The following is a 23,460-nucleotide window of genomic DNA, read 5'->3' on the forward strand; positions in this document are numbered from 1 at the left end:
ATGAACCCCAAGAGAGAAAAGTCTCCTACAGTGAACAAGGTTTAAGAATAATACTGGGCCCCAATGAAGAGCAAGAATCAAGGACTCTACAGTGAGCTCGAAGAACCGTAATAACAACCCTCTTCAGAGATTGCCTCAAACTTTTCCACTTTATTTTTCTTCAGCTCTTTTCTGTCTCTATTTGCATGTGTGTATCGCATATGCATGCTAGCATGGGCGCGTCATGTATCTGTAGGCTTTAACCGAATTAGGGTTTAAGTTTAATAAATTTCAAGCTTTCTTTTTTAAACCTAAGAAAACCTGTTTGTGCTGGTGTCTTTGCTTAATAATTGGAAATTAGTGAACAAGGATGCACCAAGGGGGAGCTAATTAATTAGAATTAAACCCTGTTACGGTAAGACCAGGTGAAGGCTGAGAGGGAACCCTAGACACCTTTGTCACTTGGTCGTAACAAAAATTTGGGGGCTATCATCCTGGACTTTATGCACAAACGAGAAAAATTGGAAGTGGGAAGGCAAATTGTTCCACATCAAAAAAGAGCAAGATTTCAATACAGGTTTTCTTGTGGTTGTGTGTGTTTGAATACCAACATGTCTGCAACTGAAGCTAGTAGCTCCCCAAGCTAGGATGAAGTAACTTGGGATAAGTTAAAAGCACTGTCTATGGAGGAGTTGAGGGAAATGGCTGAGCGGTGTGGGATCACTGTACACGGCAAGGCTACGAAGTCTGAACTCCTAAGACTAGTGGCAACCATTTTCCCCTTGAATCTGAGGAAGCAGAAACAGGGTTAGAAGTAAATCCCAACAGGGTATTGTTAACAAAGATACAATTAGAACAGAGGAAACTTGAATTACAGGAGAGGGAGAAAGAAAGAGCCTTCCAGATAGAACATGAAGAAAATGAAAGGCAGGAGAGGGAGAGAGAAAGAATATTCCAGAACGAATGTGAAGAGAGAGTGCTGAAGTGGCATGAGTTAACTAGGGAGCGACAGAGCAACCCCAGTGAAAGCATTGCCAATATGGAGAAGCATAATTCAGGGCTGGGTACAAAATTGTTAAAACTAGCTCAACTAATCCCAAACTTCAATGAGGAAGATGTAAAAGATTTTTGTGTCCTTTGAGAAACTGGCAAGGCAACTAAAATGGCCAGCCGAGACCTGGCCTGTTTTTTATTACAAAGAAAGCTAACCGAATAAGCCCATGGAGGTTTATTCCCTGTTGCCAGATTTATGAACTGACAAAAAAAAACGCTATCCTCAGGGTATACGAATTAGTACCCGAAACCTATCACCAAACGTTTAGAACCCTCAAGAAGCAAGTTGATCAAACTTATCTGGAGTTTGAAAGAAGTAAGCAGCTGGCTTTTGACCAGTGGCTGAGGGCTCTTAAAGCACAGCTCAGCTATGAGAATCCAAGAAAAGTAATTCTGTTAGAGGAACTTAAACACTCTCTCCCACTCTCCATAAAGACCCAAGTAGAGGAGTAACGGGTTGAGAGAGCCCGGCAAGCAGCCGTTCTGGCTGATGAGTTTACTTTAATTTATAAGTCGGTTTCCCGGGGGGAAACCTTTCCTAGTCACCCGCACAAATCCGAAAAGGACAAAGGGTGGGAAGGTGATAGGAGCCCAAGCAGTCCTGGGAGAGAAAGTGAAGCAGGAGGCACAGGGGGTCCTCCTCTAGCCAAGAAGGAAGGTCCTGTGAGCAGGAGTGAGACCTAGAGACCTGTGTACTTCCATTGTAATAAGGCAGGTCACCCAAAACCTGACTGCTGGAAACTAAAGGGAAAACCTGTAGGGTTAATCAGGACACCCCCGCTCAGTGGAGAAGGGACCCTGATGGAAAGCGTAGCAGAACAATCTGTGGCTTTAACTGCAGTAAGAGTCCAACCCAGGAAGCTTACGGCTGCAAGTGCAGGAAAAGTCAATAGGATTCCTGAAGGTTATCAGGGTTTTGTGGCTGAACGGAAAGTAACACCATACCCCTCGAGTGGGGCAAGCAAACCCATAGTAATTCTTAGGGACACGGGGGCCACCAGATCCCTTTTACTGGGAAAAGGCCTGACCTTTTCCCCCCAAAGAGCACAGTAAAGACCAGAATGGTGGTGAATGGTATTGGAGGGCAGTGTCTGCCTTTACTTGTATACAGGGTGCACCTGGAGTGCGACCTAGTTTCGGGACCGATGACCATAGGGATTGTCCCTAGTTTGCCTGTGGATGGGGTTGACCTGCCCGTAGGTAATGATCTGGCGGGGGTGAAGGTGGTAGCCCCCCCAGTAGTGAAAGAAAGACCGCAGGAGGTCAGAGAGACAGGGCAGTGGTAGGAGACAGTTCCCTGCAGTTTCCCTGAATGTGTAGTGGATCAGGCCATGATCAAACCAGCTCCCCAGAGGAGACTGCATTGGCACTGCAGGCAGATGACCAGGTCTGTCAGTCTGAGACTTTCTTTGGAAAGTTAGGAGACCCAGGCAATGAATTAAATGGATTTTCCCTCGCTGAGGCTCAGCGAGCCGACCCAGTATTGCAACAGTTAGCACAGGCTGCCCAGTCTGAAAGTGAAGCAGAGAGAGTCCCTGATTGCTACTATTTAAAGAATGAGGTACTGATGAGGAAATGGAGTTCTTCTTACAGACCTGAGAGCAAGAAGTGGATGGTGGTTCACCAGCTAGTGGTGCCGCAGAGATAGCAGAGAGAAATATTAAGAAGGCCCACGAGACTGCAGTAGCTGTACATGCTGGTATATGAAAGACAGCCCGCATAGGACAGCAGTTTGACTGGCCAAAGCTCCACAAAGATGTGGTGGAGCACAGCAGGAGTTGCCACATGTGCCAGATTGAGCGGAAACCCCAACCTACAGTGAAACCTGCACCCCTAAGTTAGGAGGACCCTCCAGCAGAGGGCTGGTGAACTGTAAGGGACCCCCGCTGAGAACAAAAGATAACAGGCAGGCACAAGGCTGGCAAAAGGTTAGACAGGGAAGGGGAAAAAATGACCAGGAGGGCAGGTTAAAGGAAGACCAGGTGAATCCCGGATGAAAACCTCTTCTGTCTGGTCAGCCAACCCCGAAAAATGTGAAAAGTTAGACCCCACATCCTCCTAAGTAAATGCAGACTCTAGAAGCACCTCACCAGTGTTGCTAACAGCATTTACAGGAACCTGCAGAGACAAAGAAAAACCTCAAGGGGGCAGAGAAACTGTGAGGGTGATGCATCACATAGTCAACGTGCCACAGGGGAGTGCAGTAGAGCCTGCACGCATACCTGCAGGCAGGAGTATCCCAAGGGACAGACGGGAGATTAGCAAAGAATCCTCCTCATAGTCAGAAAGAAAAGAGAACCACCCATCCCCTGAGGTCAAAAGCCTTTGCATGACTCAGCAAAGCACTGAAGCAGAGTTAAGGATAGACCTGACTCTCCTGGAAAAAAAAACCAACTCAGGGCTGATTAAACCTAACCATCTCAAAGACCCTAGGCAGCCATGGAAATGGGCAAACTGAAGAAAAACTTCCCCAAAAAACCACATGTTTATTGGGATGCCAAAAAAGGAGCCATTAAAGCAGCACTGCCACTAAGGAAAGACAGGCTGTAATAAGTTTGAGGATTTATGAATGAATGAATGACAGAGAGTGAGACGTGTGTTTTTCCCCTGTATCTTATATTTTCTCGCAACCCTTTTAATTAAATGCTCTCTTCAAAAATCGCATCTCATTCCGCTGTGTGTGGAGGTGTCATGCAGACCCCCGCACCTGCCAAGGATGAGGCATATTAATTTTGTCATCTGAACACTGATTTAAAATTGTTGCTGGAGCAAGGAAATGACTTGTTAAACAGATCAACCGTGGCTGGAAAAAACATTTGTATACTATCAGACAGTGCTGGAGGGGCAAAGGGGCTATTCCCTGTTCCAATTTAACCCACAATGGACTTTGAGCACCAGGCATTGTGTGTAAGAAGAGACATTCCAAGGTTGGCTAATACAAGAGAATCCAAAAACAGAAGTGGTCAGACCAGCTATTCACATGACTAACCTGCTTGGCAACCTGGGTTTTTCTGAATTGTACGAAGAATTTGAACTGGAAGAGACTGCAGAATGCTCCTGGACTGAAGAAGATCTCTCCAGTCTGGCTCTCCATCTCTTTCTCACGGAACTTCAAATCCCCTGAAGACACATGAACCCCAAGAGAGAGAAGTCTCCTACAGCGAACAAAGTTGAAGAAGAATACTGGGCCCCAACAAAAAGCAAGATCTACCTACAATCAAGGACTCTACAGTGAGCTCAAAGAACTGTCACAAAAACCCTCTTCAGAGATTGCCTCAAACTTCGCCACTTCATTTTTCTTCTGCTCTTTTCTCTCTATCTGCATATATCGCACAAGCATGCTAGAATGGGCGCGCGTGTACCCGTAGGCGTTAACCGAATTAGCGTTTAAGTTTAATAAATTTCAACCTTTCTTCTTTAAACCTAAGAAAACCTGTTTGTGCTGGTTTCTTTGCCTTATAAGTGGAAATTATTGAAGAAGGATTCACCAAGGGGGAGCTAAAAACACGGTGTTTTAAAAATTGAACCCTATTAGGGTAAGACCAGGTGAAGGCTGAGAGGGAACCCTAGACACCTTTCTCACCTGGTCATAACAAGTGTAATTACTGCTGTAATGTAGGACATGCGCTAGTCAATTACCCACAGCAAGGTCCTACAAACAGCAATGAGATAATAACAGAAAATCTGCTTTAGTGACGTTGGCTGAGGGATCAATATTGGCCAGTACACTGGGGAGAACTGCCCTGCTTTTCTGCAAAATAGTGCCATGGAATCTAAGGGCAGACAGGGCCTCAATTTAACTTCTCATCTGAAATGTCCATTTAGGGTTAAATGCCACAAAGAGAAAGATGGAGGCCTTAAAGACCGCATACATGAGAATTGGCTCAAAATTCAAAGGTAAAGGATACACAGTAATGTTCTCATATATACTCCCAGTGTTTGGGGGGTGCGGGGTGGAGGGGGAAGAAAGGGAGCTCACCAAAAGAATTCAAAAGATAAATGAGTAGCCAGCAGCGAGAGAAACAATGGTATCTTCATAAATAACTGGGAATCATTCCAGAATAAAGAACCAGTGCAGGAGATGGGCTACACTTAAACTGAGCAAGGAGAAAGAAACTTGGGAAGAACATTAAGGAAGCAATAGAAAATAATTTAAACAGGATCCTAGACAAGACAGATTGTAGAGGAGAAGTTAGCCAACAGGTATGGAGACAAATACCCAGCGAGAGACATATGAATCAGAAACCAGGAATAGGCAGGCACGGAGGAATGCAGTCAAAACCAGCATGATATTGAATTACATAACCAAAACATAAAATACAAATCAGAGGAAGTAACAATCAAACGCTATGGAGCTCTGATCAGATTGCTCCTTGAATATTGCAGTTCTATTAATCAAAAATCAAAGGATATTTTCAAGTGTTGAAGGCCGTTCAGAGGAGATACAGGAAGCTGGTTCCCAGTGTTATAAAGTCTGAATTTTGAGGATAGGTTGGAGAAACTTGGATTTGTCAGCCAGGAAAAGAGACATGAGCGGTGATCTTATTGAGGCGTCTAAGTTAGTTAAGGATATAAAAGTAGTTAACCTGGAACTGTACCTTAGATTAATCTGTGAGAGTAGAACTCAGGATACAGGTTTAACTAGAGAAGGGTACTGCTAGGAAGTTCTTCATAAAGAGTGATCAAAGTGTAGAATAAATTTGCAAATAGAGCAGTGGAGGCAAAAACCCTGGAATCATTTAACAACTGGAAACTATAATTGAGGTAATGCTAGGATATCTTTAGATGGATGAATGAACTAGTTTATTGTCAATGTGGTGTATAATATATCCCTAAAGAGAAAAACGATGGGATAGAAATTGGTTAGCAACAAACTATGGGCGTGAAACGGGTGGCCCGTCTCCTACAAGGATCACCTAAAATTGGTCCTTGGGCCTCATTACCACGAAACTGCTGAACTGTTTGGGATTGGGTACAAGAGACGAGAATTTTCCCTGAGGACTTTAGCTCTCTGCTTCTCCTACATGCTTCTGGCATCAGATTTTCATCGAAAACTCTGCCACATAAATTTTCATCAGAGACTCAGTTAAAAGACTTTGGAAGTTACTAAGACTTTGGACTCTATTTTTAGCACTATTAAGTTATGTGCAAGTCATGTAGTGTACTATTACTTGCTACATTTTTCCACTTCCATGTAATTATCACATTTGTAAACAAATTCAACTATTTATTTCAATCTGAATGATATGGGTAGAACATGATTGGCAACCCACATAGTTTCTGGTGCAGAATACCCTGGTAAAGGGTAATTGTTAGTCACATGCATACGATCTCCTTGATGGTATGCCTAAGGTTGCAAGTTTTAGTTCACAGGATCAAGAATCAGCTTATGAACTGTCTCTTTACTGTGAGCATGGGTTAAGAATGCTGGGTGAGAAGTTTAAATTGTAAGAGAAAGGGCTTTACGCAAATATTAACCAACCTTTGCTTTTTTCAGATAGTGAAGAACCTGCTATAAATTCCAGAGATTTAGTATATTGTCGTGCAATCAACTTTGCACTGCGACAGATGCAGCAAATGATGACTGAATTAAGAATTCCTGACATCCGCCAGACTGGTATTTGAGCTGGGTATTTAGAGTAGAAGACTCCTGGAACTGAACTTCAGTAAAACCCCAACTGGCAATACTCCTTTAAATGTAACACTCTTGTTAATACGAGCATATGAAAATACCAGGCAAAAAAAATCTACTGGATCATCCAGCCTGTCCCACACATTTGTGGACACAACATATAGTCTCCCCTACCACAGCCATGTAATCTCCTGGGAGAGGCAAAACACAAGAAAAACCCAGGCCAACTGGGGGCAAGGGGTGGAAACTGGAAAATTCCTTAGGTGATCAAAACCAGTCCAACAGATCACATTGGTTTCTGTAACATAAATCAGGGCCAAAGACTTGGAATCACAGACATATACAGAGTAATGCTCCCTTGATACATATGAACCACGCCCACATTTCTGTTAGCTTCTCCACTTCCTCAAACGGCCATCCAGCACCAGTGAAACTGCTTTAATACCCTATTGTTAGCAGTTAAATGCTCTGGGTCTGCACCCATTGAGATAACATTAACTTGTTTCACATACAACCCTTTCAGCCAGCCAACAGCAGACTTGATTTTATCATTCTAGATTAGAATCCAAGAGTGACTACATCCCCTAGGTCTAGTGTGCAATAATCTGTGCTCCACATGATTTTCCTCCTTACCTCCAGGTCAATCATATCTTTTGGAAGAGGAGCCTGGGGATTCTCTCCATCATCTTGGACAGCAATCTCATCCCTTTCCATTTCAGTCTCCAGAAATCCTACAAATCCACATCAACAAGTAGAAAATAAACAAGAGGTAATGCTTTGCTTCAGGTGGTAACTCATGCTGTGTTCTCACAATCAAAGCTTCAGCAGCAAATCTTAATCCAAACAATATCAATAGGCACAATCAGGGATTTTAGAATTGTTACTTCAGTGAGCCGAGTTCATATGCAGCCATTTTTGCAGAGCATCATTCTATGATGTTCAGTCAACATCTTGTTCGAGGGTGTGGTGGGGCAAGGTGGAGAGAACTAAATCTCTTCAGTCCAAGATTATAAGAAAAAATGTCCACATGAATTTCTAAAAGGAAGCTTCCTCTTTAACCAACCTTACTGAATGCTTTGAAGAAATAACAAAGAGTAGACAAGGGCAAGATAATGAATATGGTATACATGGATATACGGAAGGCCGTCGACAATGCGCCACATACGAGACTCGTGACACAGAATGGGGAGTCACAGGCCAGGTCTCAGAATGGATTGAAAGGTGACTACAACACAGATAAAAGAGCATAGGAGCTAAGGGTAGTTTCGCAGTCTAACAGAAGGTAGAGATTCGGGTCCCACAGGGATCCATACTGGGGCCCCAGTTCTTCGCCATATACATAAATAATTTAGATTTAGAAATTGTTTCAGGACAAGGGCATTCACATAAGATACCCACTAATAAAGAATTTAGGAGGAATTTCTTTAAACAGAGAGTGGTGAGAACACAGAACTCACTACCAGATTGAACACTGGAAGCAGATGGCACTGTTGCATTTAAGGGGAGGCTTGCTGCATACAGGAGGGAGAAGAGAATAAAGAGATTTGGAGGGAGTGGTGGTGGGCAGACTGGAAAGGGTAGTTAGAGTAGGATGTGGCTCATGTGAAGTATAAATACTGGCATTGACTAGTTGGACCAAATGGCCTGTTTCTGTGCTGTACGCTCCATGCCATTCCATTCAAGAAACCTTCTTTAACCCAGACACTTTGCATTCTGCCCTCCAGACTTCTCTGTCCACATGGCAACAATTTTCTTAATTACATATGCCATTATCTTTGCCATAATGCACTTAAATGACTTTGCAAATCCACATAAACCACGTCTACTACGCCCCCTTGCAGCCCTAGATGTGTATTGATGATTGTTACTACCAATATTTCCTAAGAAAACCTTTTTATTGTCCTTTATGGATTATTTTGCCAATTTTCTTTCACAATTCTTAGACTTTCTATTCATGTAACTTTCCATTTTCTTTGTATTTGACTTGGCTTTTATTTTGGTATGCTGACTTGTACTATATTAATGCATAAAGTGTGATAAATAAGGTTGGTGAGCTGCAGGCACAGATAACCACATTAGAATATGATGTGGCGATAGCAGAGACCTGGCTCTAAAGGGAGAAGAGCTAGGTAATAACTATTCCTGGATACGATGTGTTCAGGAAAGATAGGAAAGGAAAGAAAGGAGGAGGGGTTGTAGTATTAATAAAGGAGAAAATTACAGTGCTGGAGAGAGTGGATGTCCTGGGTGGGTCAAAGACAGAATCTATTTGGTTAGAGCCAAGAAACAATAAAGGTATCACTACACTACTGGGTGTATTATATAGGCCAGCAACTAGTTGGAAAGATAGAGAAGAGCAAATTTTTAGGGAAATTAGAGAGGTGTAAAGATTACAGAGTAGTGATAATTGGAGATTTTAATTATCCTAAAATAAACTGAGGTAGTAAAGGGTACTATGCACTATGTCCAGGAGAACTTTCTTGATCAGTATATTTCCAGCCCAATGAGGAAGGAGGCATTGCTGGATCCAGTTCAGGGGAATGTGGTGGGTCAAGTGAATCAAATGTCAGTAGGGTAACATTTAGGAAACAGTGATCATAGTGTCCTAAGGTTTAGGTCAGCTATGGTAAAGGAGCAATCCAGAGTAAAAATACTTAATTGGAGGACCACCAAATTCAGTGGGATGAGAACAGATCTAGCCCAGGTAAAGTGGAATCAAAGATTGACAGGAAAAACTGGTACAGAACAATGGCCTGTCTTTAAGGGCACATTTCAGGTACAGTCCATGAGGAGGAAATGTAGGACAACAAAGACAAAGCTCCCTGGATGACAAAAGAGATCAAGAATAAGATGAAGCGGAAAAAGGGTGCGTGTTGACAGATGTTAGGTTAATAATGTATGTGAGAACCAAGTTCAATATAGAAAGTTCAGAGAGGAAATGGAAAAGGAAATAAGAGGAGAGAGTCTGAGAAGAGACTGGCAGCTAACATAACAGGGAACCCAAAAGTAATCTAGAGGCATATAAATAGTCAAAGGGTAGTAGGACGAGCGGTGGGGCTGATTAGGTACCAAAAGGGGATCTATGCATGGAGGCAGAGGTGAGGTACAAATGAGTACTCTGCATCCATCTTTGACAAAGAAGGTGCTGCTGAAGTCATAGCAAAACAGGAAGTAGTTGTGACACTGATAGGCTAAAAGTTGATAAATAGGAGGTATTAGAAAGGTGGCTGGAAGATACTGAAGGAAGTAAGGGTGGAAATTGCAGAGGCACAGGCTATAATCTTCCAATCATCCTTAGATACAGGGGTGGTGTCAGAGGACTGGAGAATTGCAAATGTTGTAGCCTTGTTCAAAAAAACAGTGCAAGGATAAACCCAGCAACTATAGGCCAGTCAGTTTAACCTCGGTGGTGGGAAAGCTTTTTAGAGACAATAATCCAGGACAAAATTAACAAATGCGGATTTATTAAGGAAAGCTGTCACGTATTTATTAAAGGCAAATATTGTTTAACTAATTTGATTGAGTATTTTGATGAGGGAGGGCTGATCAGGGCAATGCGGTTGATGTGGTGTCCATAGACTTCCAAAAGACATTTGATAAAGTGCCACATAACAGGCTTGCCAGCAAAGTTGAAGCCCATGGAATAAAAGAGAGAGTGGCAGCACGGATACAAAGTTGGCTGAATGACAGGAAACAGTAGTGGTAAACTGTTGTTTCGCAAACTGGAGGAAGGTATAAAGGAGGTTCCCCAGAGGTCAGTACTAGGACCACTGCTTTTCTTGGTATATAGTAATGAAGGAGGTGGCTATAGAGATAGTGGATGCATCAGTGGTTATCTTTCAAAATTCTACAGATTCTGGAAGTATTCCTGCAGATTGGAAAGTAGCAAATGTAACCCCAATATTTAAGGGAGCGAGAGAGACAATGGAGTGGTACAGACCAATTAGTTTGATGTCAATAGTAGGGAAAATGTTAGAATCTATTACAAAGGATGAGATAACTGGACACTTGAAAAATACTGATATGATTGGGCAGAGTTAACTTGGATTTATGAAAAGGAAATCACATTTGACAAACCTGTTGGAGTTTTTTTTTGAGGATGTTACTTGTAACATAGATAAAAGAGAACTAGCGGATGTGGTGTATTTGGATTTTCTGAAGGCTTTTGATAAGGTCCCACACAGGCAGTTAGTAAACAAAATTAGAGCACATGGGATTGGGGGAAATATACTGCAATGGATCGGTTAACAGACAGAAAGCAGAGATTAGGAATAAATGGGTCATTCTCAGGATGGCAGGCTTTTATTAGTCGGGTACCGCAAGGATCGGTGGTGGGGCCACAGCTGTTCACAATCTATATAAATAATTTGGATGTGGGGACAAAATGTAATGTTTCCAAATTTGCTGATGACACAAAATTAAGTGGGAACGTAAGTTGTTCGGCACAACATCGTGGGCCGAAGGGCCTGTACTGTGCTGTACTGTTCTATGTTCTATGAGATGCAAGGAGGATTCGAGGGGATTTGGACAGGCTAAGTGAATGGGCAAGAACATGGCAGAGGGAATATAATGTGAACAAGTGTGAAGTGATCCACTTTGTTAGAGCAAACAGAAAGGCAGACTATTTCTTAAACGGAGAGAGGTTGGGAAGGACCTGAGTGTCCTTGTTCATGAGTCACTAAAAGCTATGTTGCAGGTGCAGCAATCAATTAGGAAGGCAAATGGTATGTTGACCCTCATTGCAAGGGGATTTGAGCACAGGAGTAAATATATCTTGCTGCAATTGTATAAAGTCTTGGTGAGACTGCACCTGGAGCATTGTGAACAGTTTTGTTCTCTTTATCTAAAGAAGGATATACTTGCCATAGAGGGAGTGTAATGGAGGTTCACCAGACTAATCCCTGGGATGGTGAGATTGTCTTGAGGAGAGATTGCAGAAACTGGGCCTGCATTCTCTCGAGTTTCGAAGAACAAGAGGTAATCTCATTGAAACTTACAAAATTCTTACAGGGCATGACTGGGTGGATTTCCTCTGGCTGGTGAGTCTAGAACCAGGGGACACAGTCTCAGAATAAGGGGTAGGCCATTTAAGACTGAGATGAGGAGGAATTTCTTTACTCAGAGGGTGGTGAGTCTGTGGAATTCGCTACCACAGAGGGCTGTGGAAGCTCCATCATACAACATGTTCAAGGCAGAAATTGATAGATTTCTGGATATTAATGACATCAAGGGATATAGGGCTAGTGGGGGAAAATGGCGTAGAGGTAGATAATCAACCACGATCTGTTTGAATGGCAGAGCAGGCTCGACGGGCCGAATGACCTACTCCTGCTCCTATTTCCTATGACCTTATATTAATGACTTGGACATGAGTGTACAGGGCACAATGTCAAAATTTGCAGATGACACAAAACTTGGGAGCATTGTGAACTGTGAGGAGGATACTGATGGACTTCAAGAGGACATAGACAGTCTGATGGAATGGGCAGACACATGCCAGATGACATTTAATGCAGAGAAGTGTGAAGTGATACATTTGGGTAGGAAGAATGCACAGAGGCAATATAAAATAAAGGGTTCAATTCCAAAAGGGGTGCACAAACAGGGAGACCAGGGGGTACATCGTGTCAGAGTCATTTACAGCACAGGAGGCGGCCATTCGGCCTATCGAGTCCATGCTGGTTCTCCCTAGAGCAATCCAGTCAGTTCCATTCACCTGCTCTATCCCTGTAGTCCTGCAAGTTCATTTCCTTCAAGTTCCTATCCAAATTCCTTTTGAAATCAATCATCTCCACTTCCACCAACCTCATAGGCAGTGGATTCCAGGTCATTACCACTCGCTGCATAGAAAAAAAGTTCTTCCTCACATTCCCCCGCATCTCTTGCCCAAAACCTTAAATGTCTGTCCCCTAGCCCTTGTACCATCAGCTAATGGAACAGCTTTTCTTTGTCTACTTTATCTAAACCTGTCATATTCTTGTACACCTCTATCAAGTCTCCCCTCAATCTCCTTTGCTTCAAGTAGAACAACGCCAGCTTCTCCAACCTAACCTTGCTGCTAAAATCCCTCATCCTGGTAAATTTCCTCTGCACCCTCTCCAGGACCCTCACATCCTTCCTAAAGTGTGGTGGTGACCAGAGCTGAACACAATACTCTAGTTGGGGCCTAACCAGAGCATTATAAAGGTTAACATAACTTCCCTGCTTTTGTATTCAATACCTCTATTTATGAAGCCCAAGATCCCATATGCTCTGCTGACCACACTCTCAATATGTCCTGCCACCTTCAAAGATGCACCCCCAGGTGGCTCTGTCAAATCATTGAAGCTGGCAGGGCAGGTTGAAAAAGTGGATGAAAAGGCATCCAGGGCTCCTGGCTTTATAAATAGAGGCATAGAGTATAGAAGCAAGGATGTTCTAATGAATATTTGCAAAACACTGGTTTGGCCTCAACTGGAGTACTGTGTCTAATTCTGTGCACCATACTTTAGGAAGGATGTGAAGGCTTTAGAGAAGGTGCAGAAAAGATTTACGAGAATGATTCCAATGATGAGGAACTTCAGCTTTATTGATAGTTTGGAGAAGCTGGGCTTGTTCTCCTTCGAGAAGAGAAGGTTGAGAGGAGATTTGATAGAGGTGTTCAAAATCATGAGGGGTCTAGATAGAGTGATAGAGAAACTGTTCCCATTGGTGAAAGGTTCAAGAACCAGAGGACACCGATTTAAAGCGAATGGTAAGTGATCCAACAGCGAAATGAGGAAAAACTTTTTCTACGTAATGAATGATTTAGGATCTTGAATGCACTGCTGAGTGTGTGGTGGTGGCAGATTCAATAGGGGCTTTCAAAAGGAAATGGGACAAATACCTGAAGAGAAAAGAAATTACAGGGCTATGGGGAAAGAGCAGGGGAGTGGGACTAACTGAATTGTACTTAGAGAGCCAGCATGGACATGATGGGCTGAATGTGCTCCTTCTGTGCTTTAAGTATGCTATGATTCTAAATGCTAAAAGATTCTTTTTTTCTGTTACAAATTTAATCTAAGTTCTCTATTCAGCCTAAGATTGAAGTATTCTCACTGCAACATATGTGATTTTTACTTTTTACACCTCCTGTTTCAATCTGCCAAAGACTCTATTTCCCATATTTTTCTTGTATTCAATCATATGGGACAGCTTATTTTGGGTTAAGGGATATCTTGCATTTATATGAAATGTCAAAACATCATCTCTGCTTCTCAAAAGATTTGTTTTGAAGTGCAGTGATGTTTGACGAATGTCAGACTCACTCTAGAACTGCATACTGCCAGCAGTGAGATTAATGATATTTTTACTGCTTCTGGTTTCATACATAAAATATACAACACAGAAACGGGCCATTCAGCTCAACTGGTCTGTGCTGTGTTTATGCTGCACATAAGCCTCCTTCCTGCTTCATCTAACCCAATCTGCATATCCTTCTACGGATACCTTTCTCCCTCATATGTATATCTAGCTTCCCTTAAATACATCTACACTATTCACCTCAACTATTCCATGTGGTGGCAAGTCCCACAATATAGCCATTTTCTGTGTAAACAGGTTTCTCCTGAATTCCTTATTGGATTTATTGGTCACGATCTTACATTTATGGTCCCAGTCTTAGATGCCTCTCAAGTAGAAACATCTACCTTATCAAGCCCCTTCATAATTTTAAAGAGCTACAATGGGTCACCCCTCAGCTTTCTCTCTCCTAGCAAAAAGAGCCCCAGCCTGTTCAGTCTTTCCTCACAGTTGTAACCTCTCAGTTCTGGTATCAGTCATGTAAATATTTTTGCACCTTCTCCAGTGCCTCTATATCAATTTTGTAATACGTGGACCAGAACCACTGTGCAGTGTTCCAAGTATGGTTTAACCAAGGTTCTATGACCTCTCTGCTTGTCAATTCTATTCCTCTAGAAATGAACTGCAGTGTTTAGTTTGCATTTTTATGGCCTTATTAACTTGCACTGCTGTTAATGATTTGTGAATGCATACCCCTAGATCTCTTTGCTTCCACACCCCATTTAGACTCTTATTGTGCAAGGAGGCCTCCTTATGTCTCCTACCAAAATACACCGTCTCACACTTACCTACATCAAAATTAATTTGTCATTTACACACCCCTTCTGCAAGTTTATTAGTATTGTCTTGTATTTTGTCACAGTCATTATCTATTAAATATACCCCCAAATCTGGTGTCATTCGCAAATTTTGAAATTATAATTCTGATTCCGGAGTCCAAATTGCTTACGTAAGCAGCAAACATTGGTGCTAGCACCGATCCCTGTAGAATGCCATTTGTTACCTCCAACCAGTCTGAGTAATTATCTTTAACCCCGAATCCCTGTTATCAGTTTTGTAAGCTTGCTATCCATTCTACTACCTATTCCCTGACTCCACATGCTCTGAGCTCAGTCATGAGTCTACTAAGCAGTGCCTTACTGAAATTAGATGAAGGAACTTCATACCAGCAGTTTAATAGACTCATTTGTATCAAATTCACAGAAAGATTTGCAACCTTTGGTTCTCTGACAGAGTTGTGCTGGAAGCAGAGCTCAGTCATGGTTCTAACAGAAAGGTTTGTCTAACTTTTAAAAAAAGCTTCAAAATAGAGCAATGAATTTAAAATAGACTTCAGGAAATTGCATAGAATTTGCAGCACAGAAACAGGTCAATACTGGCATTTATGCTCCATATGACCCTCGTCCCATTCCAAGGCTAGCTATGGCTGAGGCATTGAATATGTTGTTAGAGGGGGTGGGGTGGGCAGGGGGAGAAGAAGAATATTTAAAACAGTCTAAAACATATCTGGAATGCTTGCACACTTACGAAGAATTCTCTCCATCACTTCACAACGCCTAACTTCATTTACAAATTTCCGTTGGAACGAGTTGACACTTGCATTCAGCTGTGAAAAGAGAGTTACACACTAAAGTAAAGTAAATCTGGAAAGAACATGTGTGTGGGGACATTGGGCCGGACATATAGCCTGCCTTGCACACACTGACCCCACAAAAACAGCTTTCATTACACAGTCTCCAGCCTCACACCTAAAAAATGAAAAATTGGCGGAGGTTCAGGGGAACTTCAGGAAGAAAGGCAGAAAGATGGGGGAAAATTAAGAAGTTCATTGAACGAAAAAGAGTCTTGTCCCATGAATTACACTATATGTCATCACCAAAAATGAGGCGCAAAGCTTCTACTCATTCCCCCAGGAACAACAATTGTGTCTCTGCCATAAAGCTCAGTTGAAAAAGCTTGACTCCAATCACACTGCAGAGAAACCAAAGAAGGCACAAGCACAAAAAAAGACTCAACAAGGCATTATTCAAACACGGGCTGGCTTGTTTCATCTGTAAAGATGGGACAAATGCAGTATACAGTGAAATCTAAACCCAGCCTCAAATTGGAGTCAAACATCGGGCCAAAGTCAGTTTCTGAAGTCGGTTGCAGCTTCATTTGCAGAAACTGGAGCAGGATCTGACATAAGGTGACATCTATTTCACTGGTATTCGATTTCTCCTTGCTCCCCTTTAACTTTACACTGTTGTTTCTGACGTCCAGAGCACTGGAGAAAGCCTGTGAAGCAAAGTAAGCAACACCAATCTCAAGGGAGGCATCAAGGTGCTATGGCAAGGGACATCATAGAGAGGGTGCACAATATTCTGCAGGGTGAAGGGTACGAGCCAGAAGTTGTGGTCCATGTTGGAAACAAAAAAATAAGGAGGAAAAGGGTTAAAGACCTGCAGTTAGAGTTTAAAGGAGCTACGGGGGAAGTTAAAAAGCAAGACCTCACAAAGTAGTAATCTTTGGATTACTCCCAGCGCCACATGCTAGCAAGGGTAGAAATAGGAGGACATGGCAGGTCAATGTAATGTTAGAGACATGGCATAGGAGGAAGGGCTTCAGATTCTTGGAATATTGGGACGAGTTCTATGGCAGGAGGAATCTGTTCAAGATGGACGGGATGCACTCGAACAGAGCTAGGACTGATATCCTTGTGGGCGGGATAACGAGAGCTGTGGTGGAAGGTTTTAAGTTAGCACATGAACGTTGACAGCACCTCCAAACTCATGACCTACACCAGCTAGAAGGACATCTAGCAGGTGCTTGGGAACACCATCATCCCCAAATTCCCCATCCCCATTTGGACACATATCACTGTTCCTTCATCATCCCTCAGTCAATATCATTGAACTCCCTACCTAACAGCATTGTGGGAATACCTTCACCACACGGACTGCAGCTGTTTAATAAGGCAGCTCACCATCAACTTCTCAAGGGGAACTAGGGATGGCGAGAATAAATTGTGAAAAACTGAAGCCGGTCAACGTTTACTTACATCTCGAAACTGCATAAAGCCAAGCTCTCCCAGCTCAGAGATACAGCAATAGGCAGCCTCAACTTGCAGAAAGAGCTGTGTCAGGCACATCTCCTCACTTCGAAACAACGATGCCATCCTTCCGCCGTTTCACTGAGGAAGAAGATTTAAAGTGTGTAGTCAGTAAAAACAAACTAGAAGGGAAATGTCTGCTTATGAGAGACTGAAAAATGTGGGCTCAGAGGAGAGATTGATTGGGAATGGGGGCTCTAAGGAGAGGTAGACTGGGGAATGGGGGCTCAGAGGAGGGGGAGACTGGGGAATGGGGGCTCAGAGGAGAGGGAGACTGGGGAATGGGGGCTCAGAGGAGGGGGAGACTGGGGAATGGGGGCTCAGAGGAGAGGGAGACTGGGGAATGGGGGCTCAGAGGGGAGGGAGACTGGGGAATGGGGGCTCAGAGGCGAGGGAGACTGGGGAATGGGGGCTCTGAGGAGAGGGAGACTGGGGAATGGGGGCGCAGAGAAGAGGGAAACTGGGGAATGGTGGTTCTGAGGAGAGGGAAACTGGAGAATGGGGGCTCAGAGGAGAGGGAGACTGGGGAATGCGGACTCAGAGGAGAGGGAGACTGGGGAATGCGGGCTCAGAGGAGAGGGAGACTGGGGAATGGGGGCTCAGAGGAGAGGGAGACTGGAGAATGGGGAATGGGGAATGGGGGCTCAGAGGAGAGGGAGACTGGGGAATGGGGGCTCTGAGGAGAGGGAGACTGGGAAATGGGGGCTCAGAGGAGAGGGAGACTGGGAAATGGGGGCTCAGAGGAGAGGGAGACTGGGGAATGGGGGCTCAGAGGAGAGGGAGACTGGGGAATGGGGGCTCAGAGGAGAGGGAGACTGGGGAATGGGGGCTCAGAGGAGAGGGAGACTGGGGAATGGGGGCTCAGAGGAGAGGGAGACTGGGGAATGGGGGCTCTGAGGAGAGGGAAACTGGGGAATGGGGGCTCTGAGGAGAGGGAAACTGGGGAATGGGGGCTCTGAGGAGAGGGAAACTGGGGAATGGGGGCTCTGAGGAGAGGGAAACTGGGGAATGGGGGCTCAGAGGGGAGGGAAACTGGGGAATGGGGGCTCAGAGGGGAGGGAGACTGGAGAATGGGGGCTCAGAGGGGAGGGAGAATGGGGAATGGGGGCTCAGAGGGGAGGGAGAATGGGGAATGGGGGCTCAGAGGGGAGGGAGAATGGGGAATGGGGGCTCAGAGGGGAGGGAGAATGGGGAATGGGGGCTCAGAGGGGAGGGAGAATGGGGAATGGGGGCTCAGGGGAGAGGGAGAATGGGGGCTCAGAGGAGAGGGAGAATGGGGAATAGGGGCTCAGAGGAGAGGGAGAATGGGGAATGGGGGCTCAGAGGAGAGGGAGACTGGGGGCTCTGAGGAGAGGGAGACTGGAGAATGGGGGCTCTGAGGAGGGAAACTGTGGAATGGGGGCTCAGAGGAGAGGGAGACTGGGGAAGGGGGAATGGGGAATGAGGAATGGGGAATGAGGAATGGGGGCTCAGAGGAGAGGGGGAATGGGGGCTCAGAGGAGAGGGGGAATGGGGGAATGGGGGAATGGGGGCTCAGAGGAGAGGGAGACGGGGGAATGGGGGCTCAGAGGAGAGGGAGACTGGGGAATGGGGGCTCAGAGGAGAGGGAGTCTGGGGACTGGGGGCTCAGAGGAGAGGGAGACTGGGGGATGGGGGCTCAGAGGAGAGGGAGACTGGGGGATGGGGGCTCAGAGGAGAGGGAGACTGGGGGATGGGGGCGCAGAGGAGAGGGAGACTGGGGGATGGGGGCTCAGAGGAGAGGGAGACTGGGGGATGGGGGCTCAGAGGAGAGGGAGACTGGGGGATGGGGGCTCAGAGGAGAGGGAGACTGGGGGCTCAGAGGAGAGGGAGACTGGGGGATGGGGGCTCAGAGGAGAGGGAGACTGGGGGATGGGGGCTCAGAGGAGAGGGAGACTGGGGGATGGGGGCTCGGAGGAGAGCGAGACTGGGGGATGGGGGCTCGGAGGAGAGCGAGACTGGGGGATGGGGGCTCGGAGGAGAGGGAGACTGGGGGATGGGGGCTCAGAGGAGAGGAAGACTGGGGGATGGGGGCTCAGAGGAGAGGAAGACTGGGGGCTCACAGGAGAGGGAAACTGGGGAATGGGGGCTCTGAGGAGAGGGAAACTGGGGAATGGGGGCTCGGAGGAGAGGGAGACTGGAGAATGGAGGCTCAGAGGAAAGGGACTGGGGGCTCTGAGGAGGGAAACTGGGGAATGGGGGCTCAGAGGAGAGGGAGACTGGGGAAGGGGGAATGGGGAATGGGGAATGGGGAATGGGGAATGGGGGCTCAGTGGAGAGGGGGAATGGGGGCTCAGAGGAGAGGGGGAAGGGGGGAAGGGGGAAGGGGGGAAGGGGGAAGGGGGGAAGGGGGGAAGGGGGGAAGGGAGACGGGGGAATGGGGGCTCAGAGGAGAGGGAGACTGGGGACTGGGGGCTCAGAGGAGAGGGAGACTGGGGACTGGGGGCTCAGAGGAGAGGGAGACTGGGGGCTCAGAGGAGAGGGAGACTGGGGGATGGGGGCTCAGAGGAGAGGGAGACTGGGGGATGGGGGCTCAGAGGAGAGGGAGACGGGGGGATGGGGGCTCAGAGGAGAGGGAGACGGGGGGATGGGGGCTCAGAGGAGAGGGAGACTGGGGGATGGGGGCTCAGAGGAGAGGGAGACTGGGGGATGGGGGCTCAGAGGAGAGGGAGACTGGGGGATGGGGGCTCAGAGGAGAGGGAGACTGGGGGATGGGGGCTCAGAGGAGAGGGAGACTGGGGGATGGGGGCTCGGAGGAGAGGGAGACTGGGGGATGGGGGCTCGGAGGAGAGGGAGACTGGGGGATGGGGGCTCGGAGGAGAGGGAGACTGGGGGATGGGGGCTCGGAGGAGAGGGAGACTGGGGGATGGGGGCTCGGAGGAGAGGGAGACTGGGGGATGGGGGCTCGGAGGAGAGGGAGACTGGGGGATGGGGGCTCGGAGGAGAGGGAGACTGGGGGCTCGGAGGAGAGGGAGACTGGGGGCTCAGAGGAGAGGGAAACTGGGGAATGGGGGCTCTGAGGAGAGGGAGACTGGGGGATGGGGGCTCGGAGGAGAGGGAGACTGGGGGATGGGGGCTCAGAGGAGAGGGAGACTGGGGGATGGGGGCTCAGAGGAGAGGGAGACGGGACTCAGAGGGGAGGGAGACTGGAGACTCAGGGGAGTGGGGGCTCAGAGGAGAGGGAGACTGGGAATGGGGGCTCAGAGGAGAGGGGGAATGGGGGCTCAGAGGAGAGGGGGAATGGGGGCTCAGAGGAGAGGGGGAATGGGGGCTCAGAGGAGAGGGGGAATGGGGGCTCAGAGGAGAGGGGGTATGGGGGCTCAGAGGAGAGGGAGACCGGGGGATGGGGGCTCAGAGGAGAGGGAGACCGGGGGATGGGGGCTCAGAGGAGAGGGAGACCGGGGGATGGGGGCTCAGAGGAGAGGGAGACCGGGGGATGGGGGCTCAGAGGAGAGGGAGACCGGGGGATGGGGGCTCAGAGGAGAGGGAGACCGGGGGATGGGGGCTCAGAGGAGAGGGAGACCGGGGGATGGGGGCTCAGAGGAGAGGGAGACCGGGGGATGGGGGCTCAGAGGAGAGGGAGACCGGGGGATGGGGGATGGGGGATGGGGGATGGGGGATGGGGGATGGGGGATGGGGGATGGGGGATGGGGGCTCAGAGGAGAGGGAGACCGGGGGATGGGGGCTCAGAGGAGAGGGAGACCGGGGGATGGGAGATGGGGGCTCAGAGGAGAGGGAGACCGGGGGATGGGGGATGGGGGCTCAGAGGAGAGGGAGACCGGGGGATGGGGGCTCAGAGGAGAGGGAGACCGGGGGATGGGGGATGGGGGCTCAGAGGTGAGGGAGACCGGGGGATGGGGGCTCAGAGGAGAGGGAGACCGGGGGATGGGGGCTCAGAGGAGAGGGAGACCGGGGGATGGGGGCTCAGAGGAGAGGGAGACCGGGGGATGGGGGCTCAGAGGAGAGGGAGACCGGGGGATGGGGGCTCAGAGGAGAGGGAGACCGGGGGATGGGGGCTCAGAGGTGAGGGAGACCGGGGGATGGGGGCTCAGAGGTGAGGGAGACCGGGGGATGGGGGCTCAGAGGTGAGGGAGACCGGGGGATGGGGGCTTAGAGGTGAGGGAGACCGGGGGATGGTGGCTCAGAGGTGAGGGAGACCGGGGGATGGGGGCTCAGAGGTGAGGGAGACCGGGGGATGGAGGCTCAGAGGTGAGGGAGACCGGGGGATGGGGGCTCAGAGGTGAGGGAGACTGGGGCTCAGAGGTGAGGGAGACTGGGGGATGGGGGCTCAGAGGTGAGGGAGACTGGGGGATGGGGCTCAGAGGAGAGGGAGACTGGGGGATGGGGGCTCAGAGGAAAGGGAGACTGGGGGATGGGGGCTCAGAGGAGAGGGAGACTGGGGGATGGGGGCTCAGAGGAGAAGGAGACTGGGGGATGGGGGCTCAGGAAGAAAACAACAAATGGAGAATGGGAGCTTGGGGAGAGAGGGACACTGATGACTGGGGAACCAAGATTTCCTGCAGAGCCAGGAGCAACAGCATCACGGTAATGAGTGGGAACCACACTGAGAAAGGAGCAGCCAGTTAAAGGTTAGTGATAACTGTGGACTTTAAGATTGTTTCTACTGGTGGGATAGTGGGGAACTAGGGAACTGGACACCAAGGAAGAAACAGGGGGAGGGGGAAGGTTCTTTAACTAAGGGCAATTAGACCATGAGGTACATTACCACATGTGGCTATTGAGGTACAGACTAATCATAAATTGCAAAATAAATGGGGTAAATATTTGAAAAAAATATAAAAAGATATTGTGGGGAAATTGGGTTACAGGAGAGCACTAACACCAGAGGCTAAGTAGTCTCCACCTGTGCTGTAATTTCTATAATTCTAAGAAAAGCCTCCTTTATTGATTTAGCTTGGTCCAGGTTGGGCTGCGCTACCCAGTTTTGGTGTGTAAAGTCCAAGTGCCAATTAACTGTGACTGAGGGTCCCAGCTAAAAGTTGCCACCTGCAAACAGAACCAAGTCCAATTAGATAGGGAGAGTTTAGACCTGATAAAAGTACTGTTGACATGGGAGCCTGTGGGGCAGTACAGGGGGATTCTTGCTATAGTTTTAGGGTGAACATCAGTGAGTTATAGAATTACTACTATTTACAAGTAGGATATTGGAGCACTACACCTTTTACTACCAGTTACATATAGACTAACAGTAAGTAGTTGTATTACTGCTGGTTATGTACTTGAATGAATGTTATTACTATTAGTTATCAGTGTAATTTCACTGAGTTACCATCAAATTTCATTACCCCTCTTCAACTGCTCACAGGAAGCCTCCAGGTTCTTGAAACATTTCACACAACAGCTACTGCCATGAAAACATAAGTAAAGATACTCAACTAGAGGGAACCCAATCTGTACAAGGTAAATGCACTAACAGTTGTAAAACTCATGTGACCAGGTGTCATGTGATCAGGCATCACATGGGCAGAATGTCACATGATCAAACCTTTAGAAATGCCTCATCTCTGCTAAAATGTTCTCTAGTTTTTTTTTAAGGAAAATCTTTCGATCACCTGAAAAACCTGATACCATTGGTGTTTGTAATTTTATTACTGAAATATTTTAAACTGTTATAATACCAGGAAAGGACAGGTGGGATCTGATCAAGTGTACAAGAAGGTACAATGAGAGTATTATGCTGCTGCCAAACACAGTGACCGTGTGCTGTCCCTCAGTATTGTTCAGCAACTCACTGCTATCCTTGTTAACATGCACAAGAGTCAATCGCAGGAGTTGCCTTTGGAGAACTTTTATATTTCTCCATGATAGTGGAAGTGTTATTCAGATATTCTTGTGAAAAACTTGGTATTGTTAAAAGTAGACAGAAGGATCAATTTAACTTCCCCCAGCTGGCAGATGCTAAATGAGGGGATAATCAAAATGGAGCAGGGAACTTGCCACTCCTTTACTTCGCTGGTTTGGCCAACACTATCAGCCGGGGTCACCTTCAAATAAGTGGATAAAGCTCTAATGGTATCAATTACTGGGGGTGGGGGTGGGGGTGGGGGTGGCAAAAGATGGTTGCATAGCGGTAATGTCATTGAACGTAATTCTGAGACCCAGGCTAATGTCCTGGAGGACACAGGTTCAAATCTCACCACGGCAGCTAGTGGAATTTAAATTCAATTAATGAAAAACAAAAATCTGGAATTCAAAGCTAGTCTCAGTAATGGTGACATGAAACTATCATCGATTGCTTCCCTACCTGGTCTGGCCCATAAGTGACTGCAGACCCACAGCAATGTGGTTGACTCTTAACTGTCTCTGAAATAGTCCAGCAAGCCACTCAGTTGTCAAGGGCAATTTA

General features: G+C 46.9%; 1 protein-coding gene across 2 annotated transcripts in view; it reads right to left on the bottom strand.

Moving 5' to 3' along the window:
• The window catches only part of LOC137379738 (V-type proton ATPase 116 kDa subunit a 4-like), a 127,839-nt gene that overhangs the window by 90,785 nt on the left and 13,594 nt on the right, over positions 1–23,460 (bottom strand). For both annotated transcript variants that reach the window (XM_068051044.1, XM_068051043.1), the window contains exons 2-4: positions 17,025–17,156; positions 15,512–15,590; positions 7,298–7,395 (exon numbers count right to left, since the gene is read on the bottom strand). In XM_068051044.1, coding sequence (XP_067907145.1) covers positions 7,298–7,395; positions 15,512–15,590; positions 17,025–17,141 — 294 coding nt within the window. In that variant the 5' untranslated portion in view covers positions 17,142–17,156. The remainder of the gene's footprint in view (positions 1–7,297; positions 7,396–15,511; positions 15,591–17,024; positions 17,157–23,460) is intronic.

The sequence above is a fragment of the Heterodontus francisci genome, chromosome 18 (genome assembly GCF_036365525.1).
Source record: "Heterodontus francisci isolate sHetFra1 chromosome 18, sHetFra1.hap1, whole genome shotgun sequence".
Lineage (NCBI taxonomy): Eukaryota > Metazoa > Chordata > Chondrichthyes > Heterodontiformes > Heterodontidae > Heterodontus > Heterodontus francisci.